This window comes from Doryrhamphus excisus, linkage group LG16, assembly GCF_037039965.1.
Source record: "Doryrhamphus excisus strain RoL-2023G ecotype Guam linkage group LG16, RoL_Dexc_Guam_v1.1, whole genome shotgun sequence".
NCBI classification, from domain to species: Eukaryota; Metazoa; Chordata; class Actinopteri; order Syngnathiformes; family Syngnathidae; genus Doryrhamphus; species Doryrhamphus excisus.
Window position 1 is genome coordinate 12869273 of NC_136372.1, and position 10073 is coordinate 12879345.

General features: G+C 44.7%; 2 protein-coding genes across 2 annotated transcripts; both read left to right on the top strand.

Annotated features, from left to right (window-relative positions):
• Positions 1-408: 408 nt before the first annotated feature.
• LOC131102817 (homeobox protein Hox-B6a-like) lies at positions 409-4263 on the top strand. Its single transcript, XM_058048380.2, has 2 exons — positions 409-1116; positions 2376-4263. The coding sequence occupies exons 1-2, from the start codon at positions 648-650 to the stop codon at positions 2663-2665; spliced, it is 759 nt and encodes a 252-aa protein (XP_057904363.2). The 5' UTR covers positions 409-647; the 3' UTR covers positions 2666-4263.
• A 1519-nt stretch (positions 4264-5782) lies between these two features.
• hoxb5a (homeobox B5a) lies at positions 5783-8098 on the top strand. Its single transcript, XM_058048379.2, has 2 exons — positions 5783-6466; positions 7357-8098. Exons 1-2 carry the CDS (start codon positions 5902-5904, stop codon positions 7572-7574), a joined length of 783 nt encoding a protein of 260 aa, XP_057904362.2. The 5' UTR covers positions 5783-5901; the 3' UTR covers positions 7575-8098.
• Positions 8099-10073: the final 1975 nt, after the last annotated feature.

Below are 10073 nucleotides of genomic sequence, written 5' to 3' on the forward strand. Positions count from 1 at the left end.
ATGTGTGTGCTATTATTTTCAGAGGAATATGTTTTACTATTTCCATTTAGTCGTGCACCATCACCCCCCCCCCCCACACACACACCCTACCCCTACCCTCCTCCACGCACGCACACGCACAGGACTGGCATGCAATGTGGCGTATACAATATGAGGATCCCGCCAGACGGACACAGGAAGAGTCAATTTAACGCGCCAAAGCCTCCCAGCCTGATTGCGTCATGTCACCGGGAAGCAGATGAGGATAGTAAAACTAGATTGGATGCGAATTAGGGAGATTGGAGGAGGTAAAATGGAAAACACCCCCCACCCACCCCCAAGGCAAGGAAAGCTGGTGAACGCATGCAGACACAGAACCTTCTCACGCACGCACGCACACACACACACACACACGCGGACTCCCCCATCCTCACCTCCCCCAAGAGTGCGGCCAAGTAGGTGATGAAGAAGAAGTGGGGGCTATAAAACACAACAAATCATAAAGTGCAGTCTGGGGGGGCGCAGATGAAGGAGGACTGGCGGGAGACGCGTTAGCCTCCTCTTCCTCCTCCTCCTCCTCCTCGTGCTGGTGGTGTGTGTGTGTGTGTTTGTGTCATTGTTGTGTTGTTGCTCGGTTGCCGTCCACCTTCCTCCGCCTCGCCGTCCTCATGAGCTCCTACTTCGTCAACTCCTCTTTCCCGGTTGGAGGCGGGCAGGCGGCGGAGTCCTTCCTAGGCCAGATCCCCCTCTACTCCCCGGGCTACGCCGCTGACCATCCGCTCAGACATTACCCGGCGGCGGCGTACGGGGCGCAGGAGAAAGCCTACCCGCCTTCCAGCTACTATCAACCGGCCACGAGCGCGGCGTACAGCGGGCACCGGGCGGGCGTCGCCACCACCGTAGCCGGCACGTGCGACTACGCCACAGCCGCTGCCGCCGCCGCCGCGGCGGCGGCATCGAGCTTCTACCGGGACAAGGAGTACGCTTGCGGTCTGGACGAGCACCCGCTCTCCCTCGGCCAGCAGGACGGCGCGCATCGCAAGGCGGACTGCAAGGGACTGTTCGGGGACGCCGGGGACGACAAGAGCGGACCGGCGCACATTTACCCGTGGATGCAGAGGATGAACGCCTGTAACGGTGAGATGCTAGCATATTTGATCATCCCCGCCATAAAAGTGACGTTTGTTTCCGTCAGTTTCTCCCTTCCTCCTCCTCCTCCTTTTCCTCCTCCTCCTCCTCGCACTTGTTTTACGATCCCCGTTTGTTGGCCGTCACTCACTGATCGCTGCTTTATTGTCGTCGTAAAGCGGCTTTGTTTGGAGAGGCGGACTACCGGCAAGACCACAAGGAGCATGTCCTCCACCCCCCTCGGATCCTTATTTCTTATTTTACACCTGACAGCCAGCTAGCATAACACCGAGCATAAATCTTCATATTAATATTTGGAAACAAATCACACAATTTCACTTTTTATAGTCAAGGAAAAGAAAAGAAAAAGAAAAAAGAAATCACTCATGTAGAATATGCTATGCTAGAATATAATATTTTATAGGTATTAGTAGCATATATACTGAACATATACTGTATACTGTAGGATAGAGAATGTGACAAACAGTATCGACAGCATTGGCAGCAGTCTTGAGTTATAAAACACAATGAATACTAAAAAAAATGAGAAATCAATGTATAAAAACGCCTTCGTTTTGCGAGCACACGAAAGCACGTGCCATTTCTCCCAGATAGAAATATCAAATAGAAATATAGAATCGGCAATAAGCGTAGAATTTCCCACAGCATGGGTTGCTAAATAAGAATAATCACCTGCTTTGATGAGTCTTTCTGCGTTAATTGGCAGGGGGGTGCTATCAGTGTATAATAGTGTACCCTAATAAAAAAATACCCTGAGATGAATATGATTTATTCAACATGAATTATTCAGTCATTATCATTAAACGCCATGACGTTTAATGACACGGCGAACAAAAACATTTCTTTTTTTCTTTCAAAAGTATTTCAATGTAAACGACAAACATATTTATGGCAACAATAATATACGAAGAGCTTCTATTAATCTCATAGTGATGATACATTTGATGTGAATACACTGGATATGGATAATATGACATAACATCGTGTAATATAATATGATAATATGATTTGGATATAAGATTTCAATTTATTAATGATATATTGATGATTTATTGACGTAATGTAATGTTTTAGTTCATGAAATATGACTTGCTAATTATTTTCATACATTTCTTAAATGCGTTTTAAAATATTAAGATGAAATATTGAGATAATAGTAATAAATTGTAATTCTTAATGTATTGATTGGCATTATGCTTTGCATATTGCGATGACGTGAATGGAATCTTCCTGCTTGTGTCCACCAGGGACGTTCGGCAGCCCCGGCAGACGTGGGCGTCAGACGTACACCAGGTACCAGACCTTGGAGCTGGAGAAGGAGTTCCACTTCAACCGATACCTCACGCGCAGGCGGCGGATCGAGATCGCTCACGCGCTATGCCTCACGGAGCGCCAGATCAAGATCTGGTTCCAGAACCGCAGGATGAAGTGGAAGAAGGAGAACAAGCTAATTAACTCCTCCACGTCCTCCACCACCTCCTCCTCCTCCTCTTCCACGGTGAACGGAGGGGAGGAGGAGGACAAACGGACGGAGTGAAGGTGAAGCTGCCAGGAAGAAAAGACACTCCAAGCAAAGTGGATGCTTCTCATCTCACCCTCCTTCCGAAGCGCGGGAAAGGAAGCCATGCGTTGAATGACTGAGAAGAAGAAGAAGGAGAAGAAGAAGAAGAAGTTCTGACCAGGCAAGATGGAGACGGAAAAGGAGTCACGTGACTTTGAGGTCCACACGAGCACGGATATTTAGAAAGGAAAACAAGCATATTTTCTGTAAAAGTTGTGTGTGGGTCAAAAGGTGGTTTTGAAAACCTGTTTCCATGGAAACATGGTGTAATGTAGCACTATACAAGTCACGTGACTGCCCTTTCATGCCTCCTGATTGGACAAAATGAACATCTTTTTAGGTGGATTCTTTTTTTAAGCACTCTTGAGTTTTTTTTGTGACAAAACGTGCATTTCAAGGAAATATCCGTGTTGGTGTGGACACGCTTTCATTTCAATGAGGGATGTTGTGCTTCCTATTTGACTTGGGAAATGTACAGTATGTTATTTGGCACTCGCATTGAAAAAAAAATGTTTTTTTTTAGAATTTTGTGTGTGAAATATGAACACACACTTCTTTCTCTTTTCTCTGTGTTGTAAAGATATAAAAAGAGGTAAAAAAAGAGGCAGCTAAGAATGCATGTGATGGGACGCACCTCTAAAAAGCACCAACAAGGCTCCATTTTCATCATATGAGCTGCATATGAAGCATATTCTTATGTACATTGTTATGCCCAATAACTATGTTACTAGTGTAGCTACACCTTGCTACATCACAGCCGTTAGCTAGGCTACTAGCCAGCTAGCGACTGGCTTGAGCACACAGTAGCTACGTTACTAGTGTAGTGACACCTTGCCACATCACAGCAGCTAGCTAGGCTACTAGCCAGCTAGCGACTAGCTAGAGCGCACACTGGTTCCCAGTGCCTAGGCCACTATAGCCAAAGGTAACGCTACATATTGGAGCTAGCTGTCTTTGTGTTTTGTGTTGCTATGTGAAATCAATGCACCCAGGAAGGAAGTTTGCAACGTACCACAAGTACTACTGCTGTTATCATGAATGTAGTTGTTCCTACATGCTCACAGCATGGATAGAAAACTTTGAGGGGAGCTTTTTGGAGGTCTTTTAATAGCCCAAAAGGTGTGTCCCATGATGGGCATTCATTAGCTGCCTTTTTTCACCTGTTTTTTTAAACTGTGAACTAAAAATATTGTGGATGATTGGCACAATTCCCAAAAAAAGTGCACTTTTCCTTTAAGGCTGAAATGATAAGCAGGGTGATGAGCATATATGATTTGGTAAGAACGCCAATGAAGGGAGGGGTGGCTAACGGGCTCTTGTTATCCTTAAACTACCTAAAACATGCAGGAACGTCTCCATGATGACTTATTTGATGTTTTGTCAAGTACTTAGCATATATCTATATATACAGTATACTACCTATATGTCCAATAAAGTACAAAGGAATGTAGTGCAAAGTGTGCAGTGAATGCTTTTAGAAGACAAAAGAAGCAGTGGTGTCCAAACTGCAGCCCACGGCTTGTCGCTTCATTGACGTCAACAGAAAACAAACAACAATAAAAACAAAACAAAGCAACACACAAGGAGGAAAAGTTGAAGCATTGAATGCTAATAAGATAGAGATGTCTATATTTGGCATCATAGCATGTTGGATTGCTTTCAGCCTATTTGGACCCCCCAGCTCTAAAAGTACTAATAAGGTGAAGTAAAAAGAATGGCTTAATTGTCAATGAAAGGTCACTACGCTTCTGCCGCAGGGGAATAGGACGGCAGCTTCTTCTGGTTGCTGCATGCCGGAGTCTCAGCTAATTGATGAGCAGGCCGACGGGCGAAAGTTGACCTGCCCCGAGCGGCCAGACACGTCCCCCATAAACACACACTTCAGCAGACAAAGTGGACAATGTCCTGGTGACCCTTTTACCCCGCCGTGTCCCCTGCTTGACCGGCCTCGACAGAGACTCAAACTCACATCTCATATTCAAAGCTTATAGGCCTTATGGATGACGGTGAAATTCCCAAAAACAAGAGTGTTCAGTGTCATATTTGAGTGGCTCATGGGCTAATAGTTGTCATGTTGACATTTCATCTGAAAATTCAAATGTGAGGTATTTTGGGTAACTTGTGATTTGCTGCTCCCGACCACAAAGTTTAAAAAAAAAAACATGTCATGGGACCAAACAGAAGACAAACATCTACCATCACTCCACCCAAATCTAATAATCCAAAATAAAGCTGCCTGCTGCTGGTACAGTATCTTGCTGATTTTCACATTTCTAGCCGTTCAGGGTTGCCAAGTGTACTTTGTAAAGCCAGGCAGGCAGAAGGCAGGCCTGGAAGGACAAAGACAGAAATGAGAGGAAAAAACATAATTTCTTTTTCTGACTCCTTTTGAAAAGAAACATACTCTTAGCTGAACGTTTAAAAAGACTTCAACGCAACACATGAGACACCCCATGGAGTGTGTGTGTGTACATGTTTGCATGTTTTTGAGTACAGAAAGACACATACACACACACTAAGGAAGTGTGGCTGAAATGCAGGCGGAAAAAATATGATAAATATTACAAGACAATTAAAAATGTGATTACATAGGCTGCAGTGTCCCTATGGCAAACATACATTTACTGTACGTATAGTATATTATTTATTTTTCATTTGGCATAAACATTGTACGTCAACCCTTTTAATGGAATTATTCAATAATAATCATACACGACATTTCATTTGAAAATAAAACGTGTATTTTACAAATTGTAATATAAAATACATTTTTTTCATTCAATGTATTCCTTTAATATATTAGGATTTATGTTTTTAAATGTGTGATATTTGAACTCGCTGCAATAAATCAAAGTGTCAGTAGGTGGCGCTCTGAGCTCAGCAGCAATAGAAAACTGTGAGCCCCCCCCCCCCCCCCCCAATCATTAGAAAGCCGGCAGCATGAATTACCTCCAAAGTCGTCGGCGAGAATTTACGACTGGTCAACAAAACCACGTGACTTCTCCCATCTCTCTCTTTCACACACACACACACACACACACACACCCCTCCTCTGGCAAACACACACACACACACACACAGAGAGCACCCCACCCCCACGTTCCATAGCTAAAAAGCAACGCCATAATTGATGAATCCATCATAAATCCATGAAAGTACGCGCGCTATTCCAAGGAATCCAACAAGATCTTCAACTTCGGAACCAAAACTAAATGAGTTCTTACTTTGCCAACTCCTTCTCAGGCCGTTTCCCAAATGCCCCCCCCGACTATCAGCTACTAACTTATGGACCCAGCGGCGGCGGCGGCGGTGGCGCGCCGAGCGGCGGGGCGCACCGGGACTCTTCCTCCGTGCACCAGCTTGCTCCTTACGGCTACGGGTACGCCGGGATGGACTTGACCCTATCCAACCGGGGAGGGGGGGACACCGGAGGACAGTTGTTCTCTCGTGGGTTCAATGAGAGGAGGACAAGCTGCTCCCTCGCCAACCGGAGCTCCTCTCCCCGCTCCGAGCAAGCAGGAAGCGGGCTTCTTAACGTCCTCGGCCTGCCCCACTCGCCCGCCTCCGGGACGCATCGGTTAGCGGAGCCCAACGACGAAGCGCCGGAAGCAGACGAAACGCTGCCGGACACCCGGGCCGGGATGGAGGACTCCCAGGCCGGGATGGAGGACACGCAGCCGGCCCAGAAACGAGAGGGCGGTCCGGTGGGAATCTCCAACCCTTGCAGCGACGCTCCACAGATCTTCCCCTGGATGAGAAAGCTGCACAGCGGCCATGGTACATGCTAATTACTTCTACTATTCATAATCATATCCATATTCATCAGAGAGCTGGGAATGAAAATCACATTTTTTTGGCTTTCCAAAATGAAAGTGGTAACTGCAGTCTTCATTTGGAGTTAAATTAATATTTTCTGTTAATCCTCTGACAATTACTTCTTTGTAAGAATTTGTAGATTGCTTGTCCACCCCCACCCTCACTCCTTTCTGCTGTACAGGATGTCCCTAAGGTGTGGACACGAAGGCGACAATGCACCTTTTTTCATATAGTCATCCAAAATTCCCAAATCCTACATATACCCTTCATGCCCCCCCCCCAGGAACCTCCTGTAGTTTGGCAAATAAACATCTTATACTGTATACATCCACAAAGAAAACCTCACGTTAAGGCCCAAAAGTCCAACACGGGGGGCATGTGTGTGTAAAAAGCCCCCAAAGGAGCACAGGAGAAGGGAGAGTAAAACCGAAAGGCTCCGAAGAGGGAAGCTGTAAAAGATTTATGATAATTATTATTCATTAATATTCATTAGTGATTTTACACAGCAACACAACAAAGATGACTGTGAAAGATGGCTATGCTGCCTTCGAGGACGCTGAGATTTAGTTGGAAATCTTAACACTTAATTGAAAAACATTAACAATCAAAGTTAAAGTTAAATGGGGGGGGGTCCTGCCAACACTTTTATGCATTTACACGTATGGCTTCGACAATACGTGTAGTACATATTGTAAACATAGTACATATACAGTATGTACATGTATAGTACATATGGTATGAATAGTGGTATATATATATATACATATATATATATAGTGGTTCATTTGCGCTATGAAGCCCTAACAGGCCCACCCCCAACTCCAACTGTTTGTGCGCCCCACCCTCCCCAGATATGACGGGCCCCGACGGGAAGCGTGCACGGACAGCGTACACGCGCTACCAGACTTTGGAGTTGGAGAAGGAGTTCCACTTCAACCGCTACCTTACACGCCGACGCAGGATGGAGATCACCTGCACGCTTTGCCTCAGCGAGCGGCAGATCAAGATTTGGTTCCAGAACCGCAGGATGAAATGGAAGAAGGACAACAAGCTGAAAGGCCAACCTTAGTGGAGGCAAAGAAACAAGATGGAGGAAAGCCCAAAGACTGAATGAGCAATTCTTCTGCATGTTGGACGTCCAGGCATTCATGTGGTACCCCCCCCCCCCAGCCTGCCATAGTATGTCCTATATACTTTCCCAAATACGCCACATTCAAGTCTGCCTGATTCTTCACCAAGCAGGACAACTCTTTCTGTGTGTTCTTTCTTCCAATCAAGAAATCAAAATAAGAATAATAATAACTATAAGTATAATTCATGGGCTGATATGAGGGAAATATAACATCATGGCCATAAATTCCATAACATTTGAAGTAGTTCCGAAAAATCATTTGAAAAACCATCCGAGGAGGCAATATTATCCCTACTGTGGAGGTGAGCAAATCAAGCGCTTCTTTTTTCTCCTGCCTGTGACGTTGACCGCCTGTCCTAACCTCCTCTGAACTCACATGGAACAAACATTCACTTTCCCAGGAAGACATTTTGTGTGCCAAATGCTCCATGATGGGAATGTGTGTGTGTGTGTGGGGGGGGGGGGGGGTCATCAAAGACACAAAACCCTTCACCAGCCACCCGAAACACCAGCACCGCGCTGCGTTTCAAAAGTACAAAAGGTTTTCCAGAGACCTCCATGGCGTCACCCCAGCTGCTCAGAGCGTGGGCCCGAATAAGGTGCACCTTCCTGGGCCACACCAGGTGGCTCCCCCCTTCTATACACTCAGCTGTACAGGCTAGTCCTGAGAGTAGTGATGGGCTAGTATACTAGCACACATTAATGACATTTTGGAGTCTATTTCCCACATGATATGAGTTGAACATTTTGTGTGAGTTGTGTAATATCAATATTTATAGGATAATGTTGAGCTCATTTAAGGCAACGTGTATTTTTTATTTTGTGTAAACTTCTGAAATTCATTTTTGAGTTCTGTGAACTTATTAAGGTTCATGTGTCCTGATACATGAGGACAAATCCTCCTTTCCTCCAGGCCTCCTTGCCTCCAGATGTGCACCAACTCCACTTATACTCTATACATCTATATCCAAAAAGCAGACCTTAAATAGCCCCAGTTATTGGTATGATCTGAGAAGCACTAATATCAGTGATATCATGCATCATAACCCGTCAATATGTCAAGTTTTGTATGAGGTCTTATTGAATGTTGCCATGCATACTTTAACCCTGAGATGGCTACTGTCTGCATGTGCTGATATTAAAATGATGGCTATATATTTAATATACTGTATCATGCTGGGCTAATATTAAAATGATAGGTATAGTATATATTTAGCATCATGCTGGGCTAATATTAAAATAATTAATATAGCATCATGCCGGGCTGTTATTATATATATTATCATCATTGAAAGGGATCAATTGCGGTACTGTAAGCCACGCCCACAATCAGAAATAATACAATTATGCACACACTGTACATACATGATACTCAATAGGTTGTATCTCATTCATAGTGAAAACATATTTGGAATATTTGTCGTAATTACTGAAATAAAATCATTGATTTTTTAATATGTTTCAATACAAATATCTTATATGCAGCACATAACATACAAATAAAAATGCATTGAAATGAATTAATGACTATGTATAATATTCCTATATTCTATATAGTAATTGCATTTCCTGTTTATGCAATCTAAAGTGTGAGTGAAAGACTTTGTTTACGTTATTCATGCATACTGTATACAGTATGTCCCCCTTCTTGCCTTGTGTATATTGGTATGCATGTCACCCCCCCCCCCCAGACCCCCCCGCCCCCCACCCCGCCCCAAGCTGGATTAGATCCACACTTGTGTTTCGGAGCTCGTCCGTGCCATCCCCTGCTTGTGAGGGTAGGGGTTTAGGTTTTGGCTGAGGATGAGAAAAGATGAGAGTTGGTGTAAAGTTCACTCACTGGTTCTCGGCCGGTCACGTGAGGTCCATAAAGTGACTTTTATGGTTTTGGGGGAGTGGACGTGCTCCGAAATATTTCACTTTGCCAGACAGCGAGAGAGGCTTGAACGGCTTGGCGGTCAAGCCGAGGCAGGCAGGCAGGCGGGCAGGCAGGCGGGCAGGCAGGCGGGGAGGGCGGGCGTGTGGAAGGAGAGCTCGGCCGTGCGGGATGCTTCTCTCTCGGCCCGCGCAAGGAGGGAGGGATGGAGGAGTCGGGGCGCAAAGTAAGTCATATTCACGCCTTCATATAGATTATATGTGTGAACATGCATGTGATGCGTGCACGCGTGGCGTAGCGTCCAACATACGTTTTTATAGATAGAACCTTTCCCTACACTGGAACAAATTTTGCTGTTAAATTACAATACCGCAGCTAGAATCGCCAGTGAAAAAACTGTTATTTTACGGTTAAATTACTGTAAAAGTATTACAGTACTGTGCTGTATAGAGACTATAAACATCACAGTAATACATTATTTTACATTTCCTACATTATTCTCAATTAACAACTTAATGCTGTAAAATTACACTGTAACAATTTTCCTGTTAAATTACAGA